Source organism: Leopardus geoffroyi, chromosome E2 (genome assembly GCF_018350155.1).
Source record: "Leopardus geoffroyi isolate Oge1 chromosome E2, O.geoffroyi_Oge1_pat1.0, whole genome shotgun sequence".
Classification (NCBI taxonomy): Eukaryota; Metazoa; Chordata; class Mammalia; order Carnivora; family Felidae; genus Leopardus; species Leopardus geoffroyi.
Genome location: NC_059335.1, coordinates 43750236 through 43777211, shown reverse-complemented (window position 1 = coordinate 43777211; position 26976 = coordinate 43750236). Strand labels below are relative to the sequence as shown.

Genomic DNA, 26976 nt, shown 5'->3' with positions numbered 1-26976 from the left:
ACTCCCACCTCTGCACACATCTGTGTGTGCACGTGCGCATACACACACACACACACACACACACACACACACACACACACAGGCAGTGAGTGATGGGCAAAGAAACTTACCCAGGACATTCCGAATAAGTAGTGGCCTCTGGGACTCTGGCAGATAAACACCCACAAAATAGACAGGAACCCCGGAGAGGGCAATCCCGATGCCAATGAGGGAATTGATGGTGTCACTGAATAGAGGCACAATCACCAGAAACACAGAGCATGTGCAGAACACGATGGGAAAAAACAGGCTCAGCTGAAATGGAGGGAGGTGAGATACGAGGTAAAGCACTATGCGGGAACAGGGTACAGAGAAGTCACCTACAGGAGATGGCCCACCCCTCCTAGTCTGTCCACAGTCACTGACCTTCAGAGGCCGGAGCCGCTCAGGCTCCTTCCAGCGAAGATAGAGCTGTCCAGCAACAGACAGGCCCACGAAGAACCAGTAGCTAAAGCTGAAGTAGTTGATGAGCAGGAAAACATCTTCCACAGTGAGGTAGATGAGTGTCATGGTACACTGGAGGAGGAGAGGATGGGAAGGAGGAGTGGGCATTGTCACCAACAGGCCACCCCAGGAGACTCCAACCACCCAGCAATCAGTACGAGATCTGCCGTTCATTGCTGATTTAGCTTACCAGACTACCTCCAGTTCTTTTCAGTGACCCCTTGGCATCAGATAGGTCAATTCTCTGCATTAACCTTCAAGGTGGCATCTCTCCCTCTTCTGTTGGCTCTTCCTATACACAATGCCTCCCTTCTTTTTTGCAAGCACTTCAATAAGAAGCCACACTCCTTTCCCCTTCTGATGGCAGATATTTAGGCCCTCCTCACTTTGATGCATCAACCTCAACATGAAACACACTGCCCTCTGGAGACCATCACTCCTGAGTCCCAACTACCTGGCTTATAAATGGAGGAAATGCCTCCAGAACCAACTCACTGTCCTGGGGTCTTAGAAATGTAGATTGGCAAAATGGATCTATACCCCTGATAAAACAGGTATGACAGAATTTGCCCTGTGGAACAAAAAAGTCCTAGAAGACAGAATCAGGGACCAGAGTCCTGGGAAAGGTCAGATTTACTTAAACTTCAAAAATATGGAGTTTCCCCATTTAATCTTTTCACCTATTATCAACAAAGGATTTAAAACAAAAAGAGCCCATTCTGGGGAGAGAAGGGGGACTGTATTGAAAAAAGTGGGGTGAAGGAGGATTCAAAAACAAGATGTCAAATCTCCCCTAAATTTATAAATTCAATGCAATCCCAATAAAAATACTGAGAAGATTTTATGTTATTTTGACAAAATAACGAAGTTCATAAAGAGAAATACAAATGTAATTGCCAGGAAAACTTCAGGGGGGAGGAAAAAACTATAGAAGTATCCTTAGTCCCTGTTTAGATTTCAGAAATTCAGGATGCCTGGGTAGCAGAGTCAGTTGAGCCTCCGACTTCAGCTCAAATCATGATCTCGTGGTTCATGAGTTCGAGCTCCACATTAGGCTCACTGCTGTCAGTTGGGAGCCCACTTCAGATGTTCTGTCCCCTTCTCTCTCTGCCCCTCCCCTACACATTCCCTCTCTCTCTTTCTCTCTCAAAAATAAATAAGCATTAAAAAAAATAGTTTTTAGAAATTCAGTACAAAGCTAAATAATGAAGGTTGGTGTTAATGGAGAAGATAAGTTGAGCTGATGATACTACTTAAGGGGTACGTAATTGTACTTGGTACATATGAAGCACCCTAAAAATTAGCTATTATTTTTATATGAGAATAATTTTAAACTGTGGATAAATGGATTATTTAATAAATGATATTGGTATGGCTGGCTAGCCATTTGAGAAAAAATTAAGTGAATTCCCCCCCCGCTCACTCCATACACTATAAATTCCAGATGAATCCAAAATTTAAACTTAAGTAATGAAACCAGAAAATAACTAAATGACAAAAATAAATAAATAAATAAATAAATAAATAAACTGTCCACCAAATCTTGGAGTAAGGTTTCTCAAGGCCTTTGTTGGCCTTCATATATATAATACCTTAGTGCAAATGAGAAAATGGCAGTCCTACTTCAGGTCTTTTCTCATTTGTTAGAATAATTTCATAATTTACTGATTTTGTTAGAATAAAATGCTTTACTGCTATCTACTGTATATAAATCTATGATGTCTATAGTATGAATAGAGGCCCCTAGGTAGTTGGTATACAACTGGACTGGCTTTTCTAAATATGCTTTCATTAAATTAAAAAAAAAAAAAAAAAAAAAAAAAAAGAAGCTAGAAAGGAGGAGAAGGAGAAGAAAAGAACTACTGACAGAAAAGATAAATTTTACAAATTCATTTTTATATTCTTTTGTACTGTTTCCTTCTCTAATATAATTGTTTTACTTAAAAAAATTTTTAATGTGTTTTTATTTTTGAGAGAGAAAGAGACAGAGTGTGAGCATGGGAGGGGCAGAGAGAGAGAGAGAGAGACATGGAATCTGAAGTAGGATCCAGGCTCTGAGCTGTCCGCACAGAGCCCAATGTGGGATGCGAACTCACGAACTATGAGATCATGACCTGAGCTGAAGTCGAATGCTCAACCAACTGAGCCACCTAGGTGCCCTGTTTTACTTTTATATTTTTTAAAAAGTTTAAGAAAAGAGAATAAACACTAAGAGGCTTGGAAAATATCTTAACTGACCAAGCCACCCAGGTGCCCTTTGGCTTGGGAAATGTCTTAAGAAGCTGCTATACCTCCCACCCAGTCTTCTCATAATGTCAGCAGGGGACTACAATCCCCACACCCGCCCCAGCAGAGCTTACATTGAACAATAAAGCAGGGATGGGTGTAAAACGCTCAATGTGGATCATGGACAGTACATCTGGGAGGTGGCCCTCACGGGAGCCCACGAAGAACAACCTAAAAGGACAAGAAGTGTGTCAGGATGATCCTTTCACTTAGCCATGCAGCCATACTCCTCAGACAAACTAGGCTCAGAGCTCCAGAAAAAAGCAGGAGGCAGTGTCTCAGGAGCATCACATGCTCTCTATGCATGCCCAACCCAATCTACCCTCACCCTTACCCCAACTTTACCCACAGATGTTTCCAACCTCCAACCATGGGTACGGTACTTCAACATTATCCAGGCACGTCCTACCTCACTGTTGGCCATGGACAGCCGCCAGCCCCTCAGCTATAAAACCCACCAATCACCCAATGAATGCCTCACCCTCCCATCACTCACTGGCACTCCAATCCATTCCACCAAGGGTACCTCCACTCTATAACCCCACAAATTTCATACTTAATACAATGGCTGTTTAAAGAAGGGCAGCCAGCTCGCTATCTTCCCCGAGCTCCTGATATATGATAGGACAGGACAAGCCTGGGGCTCAAAGAGACAACCCAGGCTTCCTCTCTGTCCCCAAAGAGCCCTACTGATTGAGAAACAGAGCAGCAGAGAAATGAACCACAGACCAGGGTGTACAGCATCATCATGGAGCACATGGCATTCACCAGGCTTGGGTGGGCTGGGGGAATAAAAAACCTTACAAGAGATAACCATATCTGGGCTGGGAAGAAAAGTTGGAGTTTGCCAGAAGGTGAGTGGGTAGGTGGGAAACAGCATAGGCAAAGGCAAAAGAAGCTTGGAGGAGTGAAAGAGGGTGGCCTCCTTGAAGGTTGGTACTAGAATGCCTGCAGTCCCAGGATAAGGTGTGTGAGGAGACAGCTGGAAAGAACTTGCACACAGGCCATGCTGTGGAGTCTAAACAAACACTGAGAGTCACCTGTAGCTCTGAAGTAAAGGCCTGACAGGATTTGACACAGAGACTCTGGGGGCATCATGGAAGCCAACTAAAGGAGGGAGAGGCTAGGATATAGGGAGAAGGCCACACAAGAAAGCAATCTGTGACAACTGTCCCATAAGAGAAGAGGCCTGAATGAGGGTAGACACCCTGGCTTAGGAGAGAACAAGACATATGTGACAACCTCAACTAAATTTGGTGATACATTACATGTGTGTGTGTATATATGTGTGTGCATGCATGTACATGTTTGAGTTGGAAGAAGAGGGTAGACACCAAGGGAAAAATAAAGAGGCCACACAAGGAGAACTGATAGCACATAACATCACAACTAGAGACAAAGCACAAGTGGAGTGCATTGAGATACCTGTGGGCCATCCAGGTGGAGCCACAGGAGTTGAAGATAGCATCTGGAAGGGTCATAGGGCAAGATATTGGGAGTTGGCTCACACGAGGTTAATAATTTGTGCTAGGTAGAGAAGAAATATGGTAGAGGGGATGCTGGAAGGGGAGATAATGTCCTGGTGCAGCAAAGGTGTCTAGTACAAAGACAAAGACAACTACATAGGTAATAAAGAAAAAGTGAGAAGGTAAGACAGAAACAATTGTGCATTATCTTGACATCACTGCAGTCCCCTTTATATGCAGACCCTTACTCTCTGCATCCCCTATCCCCCCACCCCCATCCTGTCAATGCCACAATATAGCTGAATGAGGTTAAAAGGCACCTACCACATAAGTATTTTAAGAAGACTGTCAGAGCTGGGGCACCTAGGTGGCTCAGTCAGTTAAGTGTCCGACTCTTGATTTCAGCTCAGGTCATGATCTCAAGGTTTGTGGGATTGAGCCCCACATCAGGCACTGTGCTGACAGTGTGGAGCCTGCTAGGGATTCTCTCTCTCTCTCTCTTTCTCTCTCTCTCTCTCTCTCTCTCTCCCCTTCTCTCTCCCTCTCTCTGCCCCTTCCCTGCTCTATTTCTCTCTCTTGCTTTCTCTCTCCCAAAATAAGTAAATAAACATAAAAAAAAAAAAAAGAGCAGTGTCTGGTGGCTCAGTCGATTAAATATCCAATTCTTGGTTTCCACTCAGGTAATGATCTCTGAACTCAGAGATTGTGAGTTCAAGCCCTACCTGGGGCTCTGCACTGACAGCGCAGAGCCTGCTTGGGATTCTCTCTCTCCTTCTCTCTCTGCCCCTCCTTGCTCATGCTCTCTCTCTCAAAGATGGATGGATGGAAGGAAGGAAGGAAGGAAGGAAGGAAGGAAGGAAGGAAGGAAGGAAGGGTGCCTGGGCGGCTCAGTTGGTTAAGCATCTGACTTCGGCTCCGGTCATGATCTCAGTTCATGGGTTTGAGCCTTGTGTCAGGCTCTGTGCTGACAGCTTGGGAGCCTGAAGCCTGCTTCAGATTCTGTGTCTCCCTCTCTCTCTGCCCCTCCCCTTCTCATGCTCGGTCTCTGTCACTCCTTCTCTCTCTCAAAAATAAAAAAAACATTTAAAGAATTAAAAAAAGAAGAAGAAGATTGACAGAGCCAATTGGGATGTCTTAGGAATCAGTAAGGGTAAGGCTATAGGAAACACCATCTCTGGGTGGGGTAACTTGTTAAGAGTCACATCTGGTGCAACGCTGGCCACACCAGGCTGAAGCAAGGGAAGATGACACCATACTGTTTTATAAGACTTTGATTTCTCTATTATTCTGGTTACCCTAGGGAGACCCCAGGTACATGGACTGGGGTGTCAAAACTAGTAAGAAAAATAAACAGGATGAAACTATTTTATTAGTTCATCTTATCTGTTCATGCAGAAAATATCTATTGAATATCTATTACACTCCCAGTCCTGGGACAGCAACGTTTATAAGGTGAGTGGAAGAGAAATCGGGAAAGAAGCCTTTCTCTCAGATATCAGAGAGTCACAGAGTCACAGGAATAGTTTCAGAAGTAGAGGGTGGCAAGCATCACTTGCTTTGGGGATCCAGTAGGATAAGGACTAAAAGCAGGCTAAGAAGGAGGTCACTGGTACACAATGTACACAGGTACACTGGTAATAAGAACATTTTTTTAGGTAGTAGAAGCCAAAGTATAGTGGTTAGAAAAATGACTGACAGTAAAAATGCATACTATTCCCTCAAGAAGTGTGTCCATAAGGAAGAAGGGAGATAAGAAAAGTTGTTTTGTGATTTCACTAAGTAGAGATGAGAGAAGCGCAGAGCTGGCTCCAACTGAACATCCACCAAAGAGAAGGGCCAAGTGATGAAGCAAAATGCTAAAGAAGAGGGTGGTACTAGAACCCAGAGTGAGCCTGGAAAAGCAGAACTGCTCTTTTCTCTGAAACAGGAGGAAAGACAAGTGCTCCTATAGATAAGTCACTATGTAGAGAGGAGAGCAAGAGCCTACCTGCCAGCCTTAGTGTTTTTGAAATGAGGGGCAGAGTTATCCTGTACTAATACCTGGTACACAGCAAGTGCTCAATAATAATCTTCTAAAGGAATGAATCCTGGGGCTGCAGATAACCCACTCTAGGAGCCTAGAGTATAGTCCCTGACAGGATCACTACTCCAAGCTACGACCTTCCTCCGCTCTACCTCTAACCAGTTTGTCCTCGTCTCAGATGGAAGTGTGAGCTTCAAGCACACAATGTTTGCACAAAGGCAAGCATATGCATGCACATTAGCTTACACACACATACACCCTATATATCCAAGAGAAAGAAGGGCTCTTACAGGCTCACCTAGAGCCTGAGGGGATTAAATACCGCAGTCTGTTATTGGTAAGGCAGAAACACAGTACCTTGATGAAGCAAAGATAGACGCATTGAGGCCCCCAAAGCAGGACAGGGCAACGGCAATAGGAATGGTCCAGCTGAACATGCCAAATGTCTGGTCAGCAAATGTCTGAGGGCAGAGCACAGAAGGCACTCAGCACAGGACAGGCTTTCATAAGCCTCCTGTACCTATGCTGTCAGGACAAATGCCATCACTACTGAGCAGCCCACCCACCCTCTAACCTAGACCCATCATCCCACCCTGCAGAACCGGAATGGCTGCAGAAAGAAAGATTGAGCCATTCAGTATGAAAAGGTGATGAGCAAATGGGTACTCACCACAGCCACAGCATCACTGTCAAGGACATCTGAAATGCTCAGCACTGTGTAATAGGCCACATTGGTCAGGATGTAGATGAGCGTCACAATTGGCATAGAAATCCCAATGGCCAGGGGCAAATTTCTGTCAGGACAAGTGAGACAGGACTACCTAGAATCAACTATCCTTGGAGTCAAAAAAAGTTAACCCAAGGATTTTTCTGAAGTTTAACAGTTCCCTGGTTCTAAATCTTTGAGGCAGGCTCCTCTTCCCCACATGGTCAAAGGTGGATATGAATCCCATGCCCTTTCCGTGGAGAAACAGAGAGAGCGAGGGAGAGAGGGAGAAGGAGAGGGGGAGAGAGAAACCCTTCTCTGTGAGGATAGCTGGGGATCAGTATTTGATCCTCACCACAATAGGACCAATGGACCCCATTGAAGGAGGAGCAGTGTCCTCCAGGGACTGGAGGTCAGGCTGGGGAACTGGCTGCCCAGAATAAGCTCCTGGCTCCTCAGGCCTCAGTGTCAGCACCAGAGACGAGGTTCTAACACCTTAGCCCCAGCTGGGTCAGCTACTGCCCACTGAAGGACCTCTCCTTGAGCAAGGACCCTGGGGGTCCTTCAGTGTAAACCTGAGGGTGAGGAGCCAGGGGCTTTCCCACCTTCACTCATTCCCAGCTTACCCCCTAATTCCTCCAAGCTAGAGAAAGGGCAGTAGGGAGAAGAAGGAATGAGAGAAAGAGAAAGGAGGAGAGGGAGGAGGGCAAGTGTGCCCACTATTAGCAGGAGTTCCAGCCAAGTTGGGGGGAAAGAGTGTGATCCCACCGTTACCTTTCTGGGTTTTTGATTTCTTCTGTTACAAAATTAAGGGTGTCCCAACCTGAGTAAGAGAAGAGGGCAGAGTAGAGGGCGAGAGAGAGGTCTCCCATGTCCCAGGAGGAACCCTCAAAGGCATCCTGAAAGTGCTCAGAGTGTCCTGTGGGGGCAAAGGCAGGTAGGGGACGGGGTTCAGGGAGAAGGAAGAGGAAGAAGGAGGGGAGAGATGGAAGGTATAGGGAGAAGAGGAAGAACAGGGAGAGGCAGTAAGAAAGAGGAAGTGAAGAGGGGAGAAAAAAAGAGGAGGGTCAAGAAAAGAAGGGAAAAGCAAGCGGGCAGAGGGAAGAAAAAAAACATAATTTAACACCAAAAGAACAACCACCAGCTCCATGTACTTTATCACCCCACCCACTCCCTCAAGAAAGTTCATATTCCTTTAGCAAAATTACATAATCTCAGAAAAACAAAAACATTCCTGGCTGCCTTCTGAAGCGATAACACCTTTTCCAAAGCTCTGCTGAATTTCCAAGTGACCTCATGGTAGGCCAGAGTTCTTCCTATTTTTAGAAATAACCCTGTTTTACATTTTTAACTAACAATTAGACCTTCCTGTGGAACTATCTCTTTTGGCCAAGACCACTGCACAATGTGGTCAGTTTTTTCATTCTCATGGAGGGAACTCTGTTGCTCTAACTGCAGGGGCTGCGGTTGCATGCAGCAGGAAATCACAGGCTATGTAGGAACTGGGGTCTTCTTATCTCTCACTGCGCCTGGGGTAGGCCTAAGCCACTTCCACCCGTGGAGAGCCAGCCTAGGCACCTGTCGTTCTCCTTGGAGGCATCTGGAGCCCGCACAGTTGAAAGCCAAGGGAGCAGCACCCAGTTGCCCAGAAGAGAGACCTTCTAGACACACTGGAGGTTTTTTAAACAAGATCCATACTTTTTTTTTTTTCTTACAAGATCCATACTTCTAAGGAAGCCTGCTGTAATCCCCTGCAAAAAGCAGACCTATTCCTTCAATGTATCAAAAAGGGATGGGTGTGCAGCAAGAGAAGGGAAAATAGGGGTTTTCATGCCCGAGAGGTGTCAGTCATCATTCACAGCAGTGGTTTCCTAAGGCACAGATCTTGGTAGGAGGCTAATTCAGCTACCCAATTTGACCTGAGATGTTCCTGACACTCCAGGGACATCCAGATGGCTGGCTGTACTAACTTGGCACATATGCCAAGGTACTGGACCAGAATCACCAAAGGCACTTGAAAACAGAGCTTTCTGAATTCCAAAACCAATAGATCTGAGAAGGGGGTCTCACCTCTCCCTGGTAAATGTAAACACAGCTGAGTTTAGAGACACACAATATAGAACTGGGTTGCTAAGTAAGTGACTGAGATATCCTTGGCCAAAGACACCACAGGACTTCCCTAAGAGCTCAGGAGACCTCATGAGGTCTTTTACCCTCCCTGCTAGTTTACTCTGATTCAGGAATGAAAAGCTTTCTAAAGCCAACATGTAGGAAAGCCAGTGCTTCATACTATTTTAATATTTTGCTGAGAGCTGACTTTGGGTTCAAATGCTAAATAAGAGCAAAAAGTAAAGACTCCAAAATAACCACTCATTTCTACATTCCATCCACCTTCTATGCACACCTTCCCACTCCTCTCAAGGAGGGCCAAGTCTTCCTACTTGCTGCCTGGCAGTCACAGACCAAAAACAGGGCCACAACAGGGCTCACTCTATCCCCATCAGCTACATTTATGACCCAATTACACACGACCCAGGTTTCAAGAATTCCTAGGCTCTCAGCTGCCTTCTTGCAATGTTCCCAGCCTCCACAAAGGGAAAACAGCCCTGAGGGAGGGACTGACTCATGTTCAGTTGGCCAAGCCAGCCTGGTCCAAGGAGCCCAGGAACAGATGTCTTACTCTCAATGACAGTCTAGGATATACATAGAATGAGCTGATCAGTTAAGCCAAGATTTCCCATGTCCTCCTCAGGAAATCCACACGAATTCCTGGAGTCATTCACCCTCCTTCCAAGCCCAGGCCCATCTTACCCTGGCACAGTTTAACGAGGCCCATGATAATGATGGCAATGAGTGCTAAGACCTTGGCATAAGTGAACGTGTCCTGCACACGTGTGCCCCACTTGACATAGGCACAGTTGACAAATGTTAGCAGACCTAGAAGGAAAAACATAAAATCACTGGTAGGCTTGAGCTGAGGGCACAGTGACCCAACCTCTCCTTAGAGAGCATCACTTCTGCCCTAACTAAAACCAAAGGGGCCAATGATCGAGTCAGAACCACAAGAACAGGCAAATGGAGGGACATCCACCATCTGCCCATCACTGTTGACAAGTTAAGATACAAAGGCATGCATTAACACATATTCATTAATTCTGACAGCCAGAATCATTTTTGGAAATTGCCCCCAGGCCCAGAAATAATGGATTTCACCCACCCTTCCCCACTCAGACTCCCAAGGTTCCAAGCCACCCAAGGCACAAAACATTTCCATGGCCACATTAGAAAGTGGGGACAAGAGAGGTCCATCAATAAATGAGGTGAATTTAAATACAAGTGGCAAGTCACCTAGGAATTAGAGAGACAATGTTTTGCATGTAAGTATATATTTTTAAAAGCCTGTTATGTACCTGACAATTCCACATGCATCCTCTCGATTAATTCTCACAACCTTAAAATACAGGTGTTCCTATTCCCATTTTATAGATAAGGCTAACCACCATTCCTAAGCTTACAAGGACCCCCTCCCCATCCACCCCCTCCATTTCTATCCAAACCTCCTGATTCTCAGTGAGGCCCATGCAAAACGAAGCTTGCTTGGACATTCTCTAGGCTCCTGTCTGCACTGCTGGCTTTACGTTCCAGCTCTTCGTGGACATCAGTGATATCTGGGCCCTATGCAGAGTGTCCCAGCACCTTACTGTTGCTAAACAGGGACTGCTCTGACCCACCAGGAAGACACAAGAACAGAATACAAGAGGCTCCACAGTGACACTGCTAAGTACTGCTCTAAGCCTCCAACAATAGAACTTTTATGTGAACCTCAAACATTATTACAAAATCTTTTGGGTTCATCCTCCAGGCTGCCTCCACCTACTCCTACCCATTTTGCACTCTCTCCTTCAGCCAAACTCTCTTCTTACTGGTGCCATATATACATTTAAAAGAAATGTCCTTTCTTCCTCCTCCTGCCACAGCCAACAACTCCCACTTTCAAGATCTAGCTAAATCCCCACCTCCTCTGTAAAACCTTCCCCAAATATACCAGGCAGCCCCTCACTGAGCTCTCTCTCCCTGAACCCTATGGCATTCCCACTTCACAGCACAGCTTAGTAACTCATGCTATGGTCATACGGACATCTGTCTCATGAAGGTCTCCCCCTTGGGCATGTGCCCATAGAAGACCACAACTATTAGGGGGAAACAAAAGCATATCATTTTCTTAAGCTTATTGCCAAGCAAAGAGGGGAACTGATAAACTCTGGTTGGAATCAAGATGTTGATGAACTTTGGAGTGTCTGGGTGGCTCAGTCGGTTGAGCATCCAACTCTTGATTTCGGCTCAGGTCATGGTCTTTGCGGTTCATCAGTTCAAGCCCCATGTCAGGCTCCCCACTGACAGTGCGGACCCAGTTGAAATTCTCTCTCTCTGCCCCTCCCCACTTGCACTTGCACGCACCCACACACACTCTCTCTCTCTCAAAAATAAACATTAAAAAAAAAGATGGTGATGACTTTCACTTAATCACCAATTCCCTAGAGTGAGGCAATTGTCAGAAAGTTGACATTTCTCTACTCAGATGTGAGGGAGCCTAGAGCCTGTGGAAATAAACATGGTGGCTAAACAGCCTCCATAGCCCTTAAAGACCTTTCACTCAGTACTCTGGCAAATGATACAGGTGCTCACTAGTTAGTCATATGGGGGATGGAGGAAGGCAATGGTCAAAGAGGAGGGAAGGCCAAAGGAATGCATGTTGCTGGCAGGTCTTCCCAGGGACCTGCCCTGCTAATCCAAGTTCTCTGTGGGGGTTAAGCCTAGATCAGCTAGCATAAGGATTACCAAGTTAATAGCCACAAGTAATCCACAGACCCCTATCCAACACAGTAAGCATATTTTGAGGTATCTGCCAGGCACCTTCTTGGGAATTGCCCCCCCCCCCCACCTATCACAGCTGATCACCCAAGGTGAACCTATTCAATTGTCTTTCCCAGGAACACAGAGTGGGGCAGCAAGAAATGGAATCTATCTAACAGTAGCAGAGTTGGGAGACACAGCAAGTCGAAGGTACATACAGGCCCTTGTAACAGAGGAACAAAAACCACAAAAAAGCAGAGGAAGGAAACAACTATGAAAAGAAGCAGAGGTGAGAGGGTGTGCAGCTTGTGAGAAAAAGACTAACAGAGAAAGATGCAGAAATACACAGAAGACAGGGGAGAGAGAGATAAGAGACAGACCAAGAGAGACAGAGAGAAGGGACAAAAAGAGTGACAGACAAAAAGACGGACATACACACAAAGAAAGAGACTATCTCACGATGCCCTAGCTGTGCTCACCGTGCTTGTGCCTTACAGCACCAAGATGTGGCTGCAAGATGGGGGAGAAAAGAAGGCATACTCCACAGCCCCACTGACAGGCACTCCCTCTCACTCCTGTTCCTTCTCTTTCCCTCCATCCTGCTACAAATCTCCCCCCTGGCTTGATCCTCTCAGCACAGAAGTAAATATTGCACATAGTGCAATTCAATGACTCCTGCCAATAAGTGAAAGAAGGCAGCTCTTCGTGGAAATCCCCTCAGAGCCCCTTCTGAATGACAGCTGGAAAGATACAAAAGAGCCTGGTCACAGTGGTTGCCTCTGGGGAAGAGGAGCAAAGCTCTGGTGAGGGAGAGACACTTTTTCCATTGTACACTGTTTTACACTGTTATTTACCATGCATAAATGCTTCTTCCTCAGTAAAAATTAAAATACTTAATCTAAAACAACGTGTAGCCAGGGAGCAAGGCCAGAAGTAGGGTGAGGTAAGGAGGGTGTCTGGGACACAAAATTTAAGGAGGTGCTCACTTTCAGGATGGCCTGGAGAACCTCAGAATGAGTGCATCCTTTTTTTCTTTTTTTTTTTTTTTAAGTTTATTTATTTATTTTTTGAGACAGAGAAGGGAAGAGAGAGAGCAGGAGCAGGGGAGGGGCAGAAAGAGAGAGAATCCTGAGCAGGCTCTGCATCGTCAGGGCGGGGCTCATACTTACCAACTGCTAGATCATGACCTGAGCCGAAACCAAGAGTCGGACTCTTAACCAATGGACCACCCAGACACCCCCAGAGTGAGTGCATCCTTAAATGCTGTGCCCGGAGCCTTACTTGCTTCACCATACTCTCAGCCCTGCCAGAGAACAGGGAGCTCCAAGAACAGTCTACCATGCAGAAGCCAAGTCCCCTTAAGGTTTTCCTGATTTTAATTAAGTAAGAAACATATCACTATCTGATCCCACCCCTTCAAGCCTCCCCAAATTCCCAACCCCATCTAGCACCATAGATTCTGTCAGGGCTTAAGCACAAAGCTGAGCCTGGAGGCCAGGTGCTCAGATGCAACTACCACAATTCCAACATCCAAGACTTCCCTCTTCTCCCGATCTCATTTCCTGGCTGGAAAGCCTGTACCAGCAAGTGTGGGGTCCATGTGAGGGTCTTCAGTCTCTAGGGGCTTTAGCAGATCCATACCCAACCCCAAAGCAGAAACAAATCCCTAAAGTCTCTCTGTGGCAAAAACTGCTAGTTATCTTTTAATATCTCTTCTTCCATTTTTTCCTCAGTAATAGAAATTTTAGCGCAGTCATGGCCGCCCAAAATAAAGTTGACATTTCCCAGCCTCTCTCCACAGGAAGGTATGGCCAGATAACTAAGTTCTTGCCCCAGGGATGTAAGCAAACATTCATATAAATAAGACCTCAGGAAGTCTGTTTGAAGAGCAGCACATGCCTTTCTTTGTTCTCTGTATCAGCTACAGTGCAGACTTGACAGCTAGAGCATGAGTAGCCATCTTGGACCACCAGCTAGGTGGAAGTCGCATGCTGAAGATGGCAGAGCAGTAAAGCAGAAGGAAGGAACCTGGCTCCCCGAAAAACTATAAAGTCATCCTACCAGCCCCACAATGCTGTGAGATAAATAAACTTTTAATATGTGAGAGAAATAAACTTCAATATATTTGAGCCATACTGCTTTCGGTTTTCAGTTTTTTGAAGCCGAAATTCATCCTGGATAATACATGTGCCCTACGACAGAACTGTGCCTCTCATATTCTCTTTCTGATGAGGAGATGACTTGGCAATCTGCAGCTATAGTCCCAGTTATGCTGATAGTCACAGCTCCCTTTTCCCACAGCAACAGGGAAAGGAAGGAACCCTTCCAATTCCTCCCACAAACAAGCTGGGTGTTACTAAGGGGCACTCAAGGACACAGGAGTGCAATCCTTAACAACAGCAGCTACAAGGCAGAAGAAGAAAAAAAGCAGGAGAGAGATCATCTACAAATACATTAGGAGAAAAATGTACAACAGTCCAGGAGAAGTAAACCCTTCCAAATGTAAATCCTGGAATCTGGAGCTACCTCTCAGGATGCATATGAATATGTCAGGTATATGCCTTGTTAAGAAACCCCCTTGTTTGTTTCCTTAAAGTTTGTTTGTTTGTTTATTTATTTATTTATTTATTTATTTAGAGAGAATATATGTGTGTGCTCATGAACAAGCGGGAAGGGGCAAAGAGAGAGAGGGAGAGAGAGAGAATCCCAAGCAGACTCCAGGCTGTAAACACTGAGCCCAATGCAGGGCTCAAACCCACAAGCCCTGAGATCATGACCTGAGCTGAGATCAAGAGTCAGACGCTTAACCAACTTAGGCACTCAGGCACCCCCTCTTGTTTTTAATTACACAGATATACACATTTACTCTTATTATCAAACCATTCATGCTCTATACAGGGGTAGACTCCAGGGTCTTTGTACTGCTAAAGACCCAGTCCTTCTGAGGCCTGTCACTTTCAGAACATGAAAGCTGTCTATCCATAGCAACAACTGACCAATAAAGGGGAGCATACCCTTCCTTCTCAGAACCCTGGCCACGCCAGTGCCTAAGACAGCAAGAGACAACAGAAAGTTATTCAGGAATTATACGGTGTTTCTTCACTCATCTCCCCCTTGGCAGTCTCCCTCCCCCATCTCCTCCAGCTCCTGCTCCTCCTCCTCCAGCTCTTCTTCACTGTGGGCCTTGCCAAACAAACCATGGGGGGTGGAGGGTGGGGGAAATGGATCTCAGTGTGAGCAAGCCTCTGCTTTGATGCCAGTGTCAATGCTGAATGACTTCTATACTGAAACCTTTACAGCAAATAATCTCCAATGATACGTGTGAGCCTACACAACAGGCAGGATCCCACAAAGATAAACAGAATGACAATACCTAAGACAGAAACATCGCAATCAAATCAAGTACTCCTGGGCACCTGAGTTATCAAGAATACTGCTGGTCACCTGGCCAGAGAAGGGACCTATGGACCTCAAGAACTGCCATTTTCCCCTACAGTCCCATAAGTGAGTAAGAGCCTCTAAGCATACTGAGTCCAATTGGCAGCCTGAGGCCCCACCCACCACAGAAGAGTCCAAGCTCCCAGCACAGATATGAGTAGAATGCACCTTTAGAATAGAGTTTCTCAACCTCGGCACTATTGACATTTGGGGCTAGAAAAGGCTTAATTGTATGAGGCTGTCTTATACTTTATAAGATGCTTGTACTTTATAAGATCTGGCTTCTGCCCACTAGATACCAGTAGCACCCCTTCCCAGCAGGTGTGGCAACCAAAAATCTCTCCAGACCTTGCCAAATGCCTCCTGGGGGACAAACTCACCTCCGGTTGAGAACCACTGCCCTAGGATAGTAAGTTGCTAAAATAGCCTGCAATTTAAAAAAAAGTTGCTAGGATCTCTCTGCCAGTGTAACCTGGGAATAGGGTAAGGGGCTGCTATAAAGCCAGGATTTGAATCAGTAACACCTTCAAGGTCCAAGTAGGTAATACAAGTGAGCAATGTTAAGAATGTCGGGGTATAAAACAAGAGGGAGTGGAGGGCTGTAGCAGACTAAAGAGTGTGTGCTCCTTTAAAGAGAGCAACCACTACTCAAAGGCAGCTGATTGTGTCAGTAAGGAATGTGGGTCCAAGGTTACCAGAACTTTTGGTTTTTCAAAAGAAAGGTCCAGTCCTGATTTTCATATTTTGGCAAGTAATTCAAAATTGCTTACAACACGAGGCCAAACAAATATATCTGTGGGTCAAGTCTGGCCCATGGAGCACCAGCTTGCAGCTCTGACCTGGAGTTGTTATACGGAGACTATCTGGGCCCTTTCTTCTAGAATGGAACTTTAATTGTCTAGCTTGGCATGGTTATAATTTCTGTAGACAGTCTCCCAAACAACAATGTGGACCCCTCTCATATCTCAATTTTAGACTAACTTAATTATCCTATCCCACCTAAATTTCACCATGGTTACAAGTGCAGATTTTGGGGGTTTCCCCCTTAATTATGACCTAATTGGTTTCTTCCAAATTTTTGTCTCTTAAGACCACGTCGCTCTCACTGCCACCCCTGCCCAAAGAGACTCCCTTCAGCACATTCCAGATTTGTTAGATGATGCATCAGCCTGATTCTACACCCTAAGTTCCAAGAAGAGGAGCAAGCTGAACTCCAAAGTCTTGTCAGTTAGAATGAGACATGGTTTTATAACTTCGGCCCGTCTCTGACAATTTCCTGCCTACAGACATGCATTGTGAAAAAGCCTGGGCTTCTAGGATAGGGGCTTGAAGGAATTCTGATCCTGAGTACTCTGGGTAAAAGTACACTTGAATAAAAGCAGCTACAGATGCTATGACTGCACTTCTAAGAAGTGAGGTCTCTTCTCCAATCAAAAGAGCAGTTCCTGATATGGGGATGGGCTTCCTAAGCACAAAAACAATGAGGAAAATCATAAAGGAAAAAGGATTTAGCAAATAAAAATCTTTTGCACATGAAAAATTATATATAGAGGTGTCCTTTGACTTGGTTATTTTTGGAATTCACCCTAAGGCCAACACGAGACCAATGCACAGGCACTCTCAGTTGCTTAGATAAGAGCACAAACTCACAAAACCTTCTAGAAGAAAATTGGGTAACACATGAAGAATCTTAAAACAGTTTATTTCTTTAGACACAAGTATTTCTCTTGTATAATTCTACCCTAAAAAAAGATGCAGAAACTCTGAAACTATATATACAAAGACTCCCACAGCAATATTATTTATAATGATATTACAGAACACTTACTATATGCCAGACACAGAGAAGTACTATACATGTATTGATTCATTTACTCCTCACAAACATCTTTTCAGTAGGTACAATTGATATTTCCATTTTACAAATGAGAAGACCAAAGCAACAGTTAACTAACTACTCTAAGGTTAACAGCTAGAAAAACAGCTGGTAAAGCTGGAATCAATCCCAGTCTGGCATGGGAGCCTGTGATCTTAACCACTATACCACACTGCCAGGAACCTACTTATGTGTCCCTAAACCATGTTTTCTAAGAATATATCATGAAAGGGATTAAATATTAAATTTTTAAAAGTATTATACAAACCACACAGAGTATGATCTCAAAAGTACTTGTAAAAAATGAGATAAGCACGGGAAAAAAAAAAATACCACAGGCATTTCACACAAATAGCAGCAATAGTTCTCTGGGAGTTAAAATTATGGGTGATTTTTCTTTTCTTTTTTCTATTTTTTTGCATTTTCAAAGTGCTTGTAACATTACATATTACCTCTAAACAATAATAGTAAAAGAGACACTACTTTAAAAAATGTTTCTTTTGAAGAACATTCCACAAAACGAAAAAAAAAATGATATACTAAATTTAAAATGCAGAATATAAAGTTATATGCAAAGTATGATACCAATTCTATAAAAAGAAAGAAACGAAGACATGGTTTAACTATTAAAAGTGCTCATCTTTTGGTGGTAGATTATGGGTGATTTGTGGTCAAGTTAATTTTCTCCTTAATGAATACATTTTATTTTATTTTTTCTTTAATGTTTATTTATTTTGAGAGAGGGGGAGGGGCAGAGAGAGAGGGAGAGAGAATCCTAAGCGGGCTCCACTCTGTCAGTGCAAAGCCCAACGCAGGGCTCAATTTCATGAACCCATGAGATCATGACCTGAGCCGAAATCAAGAGCCAGATACTTAACCAAATGAGCCACCACCTAGGCACCCCCTAACATATTTTGTAATCAGAAAATTATTATTATTTTTTGAAACTGAGAGAGACTGAGAGCAGGGAAGGGGTAGAGAGAGGGCAGGAGGGAGAGAGGACCTGAAGCAGGCTCTCTCAGCAGACAGCCTGATGTGGGGCTCAAACCCAGGAACTGTGAGATCATGACCTAAGCCAAAGTCAGATGTTTAACTGACTGAGCCACCCAGGCACCCCAGAAAATTATTCTTTTTCTAGACAACTCAGTCTGGCCAGAGTTCCCCTAGCCAGACTCTACCAGACATACAATACAGCTGAGTACCCACTTTCCCTCTTCCTGGGGCTATATGTGGAGGGGTTCCCTTTAACATTTGTCTGTAACAAATCCTTAAAGTCAGGAGGCCCAGTGTACAGTACAATCCTTTATTGCTAACTCCAAGGTACTCTCAGCCTATTTTTAACACTGTGGATAAACTACACACACTGCCAAAGCTTTTGCAAGCAGAGATACGGAAAGGACAGAGTATAATTAAGTGCTTCTGGCAGCACAGTGCTTAAGGAACACAGGGAATTCTGGGCCACTTCTCAGCTAAAGCACTAGCTCTACAAGACTGTAAATTCACAGCAATCTTCTTTCTTTTCAGTGACTTTAGGCAGAATCACTCTTCACCACCTCGTAAGAGAAAAAGGAAAATAAAGAGGGATGAACTGGAATCTCTCAGGTTCTGTCCTCAGAAACCCAAATATGGGCTAGAAGCCACCTTCCTGTCACTGGCCACAAGCAGAGCTTGTTTACAAAGTCAGTGTAAAGAAATCTGAAACACCAATGGGAAAAAGCCATTTTGGTGTGGTGCCTGCTGCTTAGAATGGGCTGCAAAGAGGGGCACCTGAGTGGCTCAGTCGGTCAAGCATCTGACTTCAGCTCAGGTCGTGATCTCACAGTTTGTGGGTTTGAGCCCCGTGTCGGGCTCTGTGCTGACAGCTCAGAGCCTGGAGCCTGTTTAGGATTCTGTGTCTTCTCTCTCTGCCTCTCCCATGCTCATGTTCTGTCTCTCTCTCTCAAAAAATAAACATTTAAAAAATTAAAAAAAAAAAAAAAAAAAAGAAAACACAATGGGCTGCAAAGAGTGGAAGTGGCAGGGAGCAGTAGTCCTGTGGGCCTGATGGGTAACACCTTGGGACCCCCTCACCCCCCACCCCCAACAATCTAGAGAAGCTCTTTTCTCAGCCTCTAAACTGGTTTGTTTTCTTTTTTTTTAACTGGATTAAGATAAAAAGCTGGGAAGCAAAATAAAGTCCTCAGCACTGAGGTTTTTTTCTGGGTTAAGCCACAAGTAGTGCTATTGACTCCAATCAAAACATCTGATAAGACAAAAAAAATAAGACATGCACCAACCTGTCACATAGACTGGAGCACAGAACTCTGTAACAGTCAAGAGTTGAAGGAATGTGAGGCACCAAAAGCCACAAACAGACTCAAATTTCTCTCATCTCTATCCCTTACCCTTACTTATCTCTCAGGGTTAAATGGCTTTGGTGAAATTACTTCTTCAAAAGGTAAGATGCCTCTCTTCCTCCCATAAAGCAAAATATACTGTTCAAATATGAGGTACCATTAGCATTATTAAAGGAACCCACATCCTCAAACATACTTTCCCACTAAACCCCAGACTTACATATGCAAGCAGCAGCGAGGAGACGGCAGGCCAGGTACGGGGGATCACAGGTGGGGAACGAGGGCTGAATGATGTAGTTGGCGAAGGTGATGGCAATGATGGCCTGACTGGTGGGTTCAACAATTAGCAAGGAGGCCCAAAGGCGAATGAAGGCAATGAAGCCCCCAAAAGCTTCTAGAATATAAGCATAGCTGGCCCCAGACTTGGTGATGGTAGTCCCCAGCTCCGCATAGCAAAGGGCACCAACAACTGAGAAAAGCCCACCAATGGCCCATATGACTAGTGACAACCCATAGGAGGCAGTGTATACCAGCACGCCTTTGGGTGAGACAAAGATTCCTGAGCCAATCATGTTGCCCACCACCAGGCTGACCCCATTCAACAGAGAGATCTCCTTTTTTAGCTGCATAGTTTCCATGGTCCGTTGAGGTTGCATGCTGACATCTTTCTCTCTGGGCTGGCTGGCCTCAGGAATGAGATGGTAGGTTGGCGTGGGGCTCTCCAGCTCCCTGGCTTCCATGGCAAATGTCTCCTTCACACTTATGTTTCCTGTGGCCTGGCAAAGAATATAAATGTATTAGTCTAGGGCAGGAGCTGGTGAGTCTCTGGTTTAGAGAACTGCAAAGCCAACCTCTTTTGTAGGAATGGCATGCCTTGCACATAGATCTAAATACAATGACCTTGTATCAGTTCCCACCACAGGACACAGAGAAATAAATGGAGGTAGGCAGACATCTAGTGCTCCCAAGAAAGATGACAATGACAGGGTTCAGGCGATGGCAACTTCCAACAAGAGGTACCTGGCTTGACACCCAGCCATTAGGTTGGCATTAGGCCTAGCCATAGCACGGATTCTCCCTAAGGTATAGGTTTTAGTCTGGTTAGTTTATGAGACCAGTGCTCTAACCCCTGAGCTACAGAGTCTAGTTTGGTCAGTTTAAAACCTGCAAACCAGGGGTGCCTGGGTGGCTCAGTCAGTTAAGCATCTAGCAATTGATTTCGGCTCAGGTCATGATCCACGGTTCATCAGTTCAAGCACCAATTGGGCTCTGGGGCTCTGTGCTGACAGTGCAGAGCCTGCCTCGGATTCTCTCTTTCTTTCTCTCTCAAAATAAATAAATAAACTTAAAAACAACAACAACAACAAGCTGCAAACCTGACCTGCAGAGACCAAACTCCCAGCACCAGGTTCATAGCCCTAGCCAGCCTGATAGGTCCCTCACTGCCCAAACCCACTCACCTCCATCCAAACATAAACAGGAACTCCTGCAGTATCTAGCCACATGCAGAGAAGTCTGTAGCTACTCTCAGGCCAGCAAAAAACACAAAAGAATATGAGCAGGTGGTGAGAAGGACTAGGAAGATGCTAAGACCAGGGCCATTTCAAAGACTAGACCAAGGAGAGGATCTTCGTGAAAATACACACCTGTGTGTTGCTAAGTCCACCACTTCCACCTTACTTCCCTCATTGCTGCTTTCCCCATTCAACACATCTCTTTTTCTACAACAAGACCAGATGGAGAAAGAACACACAGAGGGCACCGTAACCTGGGGCTCAACTGCTATCTGTTTATTTGTTTTCCTTTTCAGCATGTACCTCTCACTACCATCTGGGTTGCAAAGAGATTCTCCCAGAATAGGACCCAGGAATTCTGACACTCAATCGGAGCTACATGACTTTTCTTATCCACAGACCTGGCATCGGAAGGCATCCTATATGGAGATGGCACACACACTACTACTTTTGGTTTAGAGTTGGGCCAGTCCAGAAACCTCAGGAAGATTAGACTCCACACCAATCTTCATATAAAGAACCCAGAATCTGTCAGAGGAAGACAAGAACCTTCCTATGCCCCAGGAATCAGGAATTCAGATCACCTATTTACTCCCCCCTCATGTTCTGGATAAAGGAGTCCTGTAAGCCGTTTGATTCGCACCCAGGAGTCAGTCTTTTAAGGTCACAGAGATAATTTCCAGGGATAAGAATGAGATCAGTACATCATCTTCCCAGAAGCCTCTCATCTACTTAACAAAGATGGAGATGCCAGAACCTTACCTCATGGAGCTCAGAGTAAGGGAACCACAGCCACTCAAGAGTAAGTAGTTCTCAGGGAAAACTCCAGTCTCCACAGCTCCATCCAAAACTCCTGCCTTACCTGTTCCGGTCCCCTTCCAGAGTCTGGATTGGAGACGAAGTGAAAAAACTCCTCTGGGCACTGATAAGCCTTCTCTCACTCCCAGAGTGGAGCCAGCCTACCTCCGGTTAGATGAGAACTGGCTTTAAGGCAGCACCACTCTTCCTTTCACTCCTAGCACCAAGCCATGCAGGTTTCCCTCTGCAGGCACAGACACGTGGGAACATACTTGTTTTCACGTGTCTGTCAGCTGAGCCAAAGCAACCATGAAAACAAACTTGAAAATAGCAGAGGAGCTTATATTCTCCCATGAGTCAGGTGCAGAGAGATCTAGATTGCCTTTTTCCACCCAATTCAACCCAGGGCAAGCAGAGAAACCTGGTCCCTGGTCCCAGTGCCCATTCCAGCCTCTCCCCTATTCCATCAAACCCTAGCTAGCTGGCGGGAGGAGGCTGGGGCTCCCACACATTCTTGTTTGGACTTCTGACACCAGATGTATGGTTTTCCACACATCAAGCAATTTTGCAACACTTAACTTACTCCTGACACTATCCACCTGGAGATCTCACAGGTTAAGAGCTCGGTCCCACAAAACTTTCCCCTCTTCCGATGCCAAATGCAGGTTCAGGTTGTTACCAGGGCTTCCAATATGCCTGGCTATAAATTGAAGGGTCCCACTGCCCCCTCCTTGGGTTCAATTAATTTGTTCGAGTGGCTCACAGAAAAACAGTTTACTTACTAGATTACCAGTTTATTAAAAAAAGATATAATTCAGGGGGGGCACCTGAGTGGCTCAGTCAGGTCATGATCTCACAGCTTGTGAGTTCCAGCCCCAGGTAGGGCTCTGTGCTGTCAGCTCAGAGCCTGAAGCCTGCTTCAGATTCTGTGTCTCCCTCTCTCTCTGCCCCCTTCCCATCATGCTCTGTCTCTCTCTCCCTCAAAAACAAATAAACATTAAAAAAAATAAGAAATAAAAAAATAAAAAGGATATAACTCAGAAACGGCCAGATGGAAAAGATGCTTAGGGCAAGGTATATGGAAAGGGGTGTTGACTTTCCATGCTCTCTCTGAGCAAGCCGCTACTCACCCAGCACCTCCACCTGTTCACCAACCTGGGAGCTCTCTAAACTCTCTCCTTATGGGATTTTTAAGGAGGCTTCATTACAAAGGCATGATTGATGAAAATCATTGGCCATTAGAGATTGACTCAATCTCCAGCCCCTCTCCCCTCCCCAGAGGTCAGACTGAACCTAAGTTACCAATCTCCTAATCACTGGTCTGGTTCCTCTAGCAACCAGCCTCCATCCTTAGGAGATCAAGATGTTTTCCAAAAATATGGTTGAAAGGGGATTGTTATATAAATAACAAAAGACATCCATTTCACCTTTATTGCCCTTGAACTATTTCAGGAATTGAGAACAAACACAAATATTATAACAAAAAGCCCCTATGGCTCTTATATAGGAAATTATAGGAGCTGTGTCTAGAAACAGTTGATGAAGACCAAATATATATTTAATCACAAATTAGATTTAAGATGTAGAAAGACGGTGAAAGCATCACTCCCACTCCAACGACAAGAAAAAGCCAAATAATCTACATAACTGATATGGTTTGGAGTGTTGGGGTTTGGAGATGACGGCTAAGAAAGAATTCTTGGTATGTCTTCAGTATAAAAAAGGTAGTTTCATTAAAGCACAGGGACAGGACCTGTGGACAGAAAGAGCTGCACTGGGCTTGTGCGGAGGAACCAATCTTATACTTGGGAGTTGGGGAAGGTAAAAGGTACCTGGAGGTTTCCAGACAGACTTTCATATGCTAAAGACACACAGGATCCTAGGGGCCTAGGTATTGTCAAGCTAAGGTTGTTTTTCCCTCTAGCAAAGTATAAACATTAAGATAGTTGGGAGTTCCTGAAAGAATGTCATACTCTGCCTATCTCAAATATCAGTCAATGGGCAGTGGGTTATATATTTAATTTTATCTACAGTTCCTCAGCTTTGTTTCTTACATCAAAAGCTGTGACTTTTCTTGAAGCCATCAGAGAGCTAAGGTTACAGGGCAACCAAGTGGACTGAAATTTAAGAAAAAAAAGGCACCTCCACGGAGAGATGTAAGGTCTGGCTGGTCTGTGGCAGAGGGAGAATGGTGGGACCAATATACAGGCAGGTAAGTAGAATTCAGGTATAATTTTTAATGAATTACTAAAGGTCTAGCATGGGTTAGGGGCACGTGGGTGGCTTAAGTGTCTGACTCATTATTTTGGCTCAGGTCATGATATCACAGTTTGGGAGTTCAAGCCCCACCTGCACTGACAGTACTGAGCCTGCCTGGAATTCTCTCTCTCCCTCTCTTTCTCTGTCCCTCCCTGCTTGCTCTCTCTCTCTGTGTCTCAAAATAAATAAATAAAACTTAAAAAAAAAAAAACAATAATAAAGGTCTAGTGTGGGTTAGCAAGAGCATAGACACTTAGACGTTTCTTCTCCACAGATCTCTGTGGATTGGATGCGCATAAAAAATACTAGGCAGGAGGCCAGAGATAGCCTCTCCGTAGTGCTAGTCTGGAGAAGGAAAGCAATCACTATTCCAGGAAAAATACAAAGGTCCACCAGGTGCCCTCTCTAGAATAAAAATCTTTTTTTTTTTTTTAACGTTTATTTATTTTTGAGACAGAGAGAGACAGAGCATGAACGGGGGAGGGACAGAGAGAGGGAGACACAGAATCTGAAACAGGCTCCAGGCTCTGAGCTATCAGCACTGAGCCCGACGCAGGGCTCAAACTCACAGACAGAGATCATGACCTGAGCCGAAGTCGGGCGCCCAACCGACTGAGCCACCCAGGCGCCCCTAGAATAAAAATCTTAACACTGCTGGGGAAAGAGTGGCAAAACTCTGCCACTCCCAAGGCAGCTAGGGCAGGGTGAAAGAAAAATAAAACAACCTTTATTCCTGGGGGAAGGCAGGACATTCTGATCCAGACCATTAATGATAGCCTACCTCTGGGCCAAGAGCAGGATCACCAAAAAGATCCACACCCCTCCCTTTTCTCCCCCCACTCAGATCCAGAAAAACAGGGCCTGCCTAAGACTGAGGCTGAACCAAGACAACAGAGAATCCCTGCTCCCCACCACCAGGTATGCAAGCACCCAGCAACAACAACAACAACAAAAAGACCTAAAGCTGAGGGCAAAGCATAAACATTGAAGAAAAACCCTCCCTCCTCCAGCAAACCAATGCTAAGCGCAAGGGAACACCAGAGGAATTTGAAGCCATGTGTGCACCTAAGGTAACCACAAGAACAACAAAACCCAAACCCAACTCAGGGTTGATGGAGGAAAGGGGGTAGGAGATGGGCTAGACGGATGATGGGTATTAGGAGGGCACGTGTTATGATGAGCACTAGGTGTTGTATGAAAGTGATGAATCACCGAATTCTACTCCTGAAAATAACTAACTGACTAACTAACTAACTATGATTGGGGCCCCTGGATGGCTCAGTCTTTTAAGCATCTAAGGCTCTGGTCATATCTCACAGTCAAGAGATTGAGGCCCTCCTCGGGCACCACGCGGGGCATGGGGTCTGCTTAAGATTCTCTCTCTCCCTTGGGGTGCCTAGGCGTGCAGTCCGTTAAACATCTGACTCTTGATCTTGGCTAGGGTCATGATCTAACAGTTTGTGAGTTCGAGCCCCACATCGGTCTCTGTCCCTCCCCTGCTTATGAGTGCTTGTGAGTGTACTCTCTTTCTCTGTCAAAAAAAAAAAAAAAAAAAAACTTAAAATAAAAGATACTCTCTCCCTCTGTCCCTCCCCTGCTCGTGTGCGCGCATACTCTCCCTCTCTCTCAAAACATAAAAATATAAAATACAAAATAACTATGATTAATACATTAAATGCTCTAATGGAAAAGTTGGGCAGCATACATAAACAGGTGAAATTTCAGCAGAGAGATGAAAACCACAAGAGTCAAAACGGGAAAAAAAGTTAAAACCTAGAACAGTATCAAATGGTCTATGGTAAATATAAAAAAAATACTTTTTTGGGGGGCCATTTAATTGCTGTAGAATATAGTTGACTGCCTCAAGTAAAAATTCACTAGCAGTGAATTGTGGATTTATAGCATATATGAAAGTGAAATGTATGACAATGACAGCACAAAGACAACGAAGAATTGGAAATTATACTGTTGTAAGGTTCTCATATGTGAAATAATGTAACATTACTTAAAAAAAACTAAACTAGGGGCGCCTGGGTGGCGCAGCCGGTTAAGCGTCCGACTTCAGCCAGGTCACGATCTCACGGTCCGTGAGTTCGAGCCCCGCGTCGGGCTCTGGGCTGATGGCTCAGGGCCTGGAGCCTGTTTCCGATTCTGTGTCTCCCTCTCTCTCTGCCCCTCCCCCGTTCATGCTCTGTCTCTCTCTGTCCCAAAAATAAATAAACGTTGAAAAAAAAAAAAAAAAAAACTAAACTAAAGGGGCACCTAGGTGGCTCAGTTGGGTAAGCATCTGACTCTTGATTTCAGCTCAGGTCATAATGTCACAGTTTGTGAGTCTGAGGTCTGTTTTGGGCTCTGGTTTGACAGCACCAGAACCTGCTTGGGATTCTCTCTCTCCTCTCTCTCTACTCCTCCCCCACATGCATTCTCTCCTTCAAAATAGGTAAATATTAAAAACTAAACTAAACTAAAAAGATTAAAAGAAGGGGTGTAAATAACAAGCCAACAGTGGAAATAAAACATAAAAAATACACAAACCAAAAGTAAGTGAACTAGGTCAGAGAAAAATAAATGTCATATTATCACACTTACCTAAAAAACAAAACAAACAACAACAAAGAAAGGGACTCATAACTACAGAAATCAAACTGGTGGTTGCCAGAGGGGAGGGAAGTGAGGGGATAAGCAAAACAAGTGAAGGGGATTAAGATGCACAAACTTCCAGGGGTGCTTGGGTGGCTCAGTCAGTTAAGCACCCAATTCTTGATTTCAGCTTAGGTCGTCATTTCACAAGATCTGCACTGACAGTGTGGGGCCTGCTTGGGATTCTCTCTCTCCCCACTTCCCCCCCTCAAAATAAATAAATAAACTTAAAAATAATAAAATAAATAAGACGCAGATGAAAAGTACAGCATAGAGAATACAGTTAATATTGTAGTA

General features: G+C 44.8%; 1 protein-coding gene across 6 annotated transcripts in view; it reads right to left on the bottom strand.

Moving 5' to 3' along the window:
• SLC7A6 (solute carrier family 7 member 6) overlaps positions 1–26976 on the bottom strand; it is a 35959-nt gene that overhangs the window by 3454 nt on the left and 5529 nt on the right. For 4 of the 6 annotated variants that reach the window (XM_045443287.1, XM_045443293.1, XM_045443291.1 and 1 more), the window contains exons 2-9: positions 19689–20244; positions 9776–9901; positions 7739–7883; positions 6929–7052; positions 6616–6719; positions 2844–2940; positions 406–555; positions 111–294 (exon numbers count right to left, since the gene is read on the bottom strand). In XM_045443287.1, the coding sequence (XP_045299243.1) occupies positions 111–294; positions 406–555; positions 2844–2940; positions 6616–6719; positions 6929–7052; positions 7739–7883; positions 9776–9901; positions 19689–20208 (1450 nt within the window). In that variant the 5' untranslated portion in view covers positions 20209–20244. Of the gene's footprint in view, positions 1–110; positions 295–405; positions 556–2843; positions 2941–6615; positions 6720–6928; positions 7053–7738; positions 7884–9775; positions 9902–19688; positions 20245–21744; positions 21996–26976 lie in introns of those variants that run through there. The other 2 variants (XM_045443290.1, XM_045443289.1) reach the window with 2 other exon arrangements.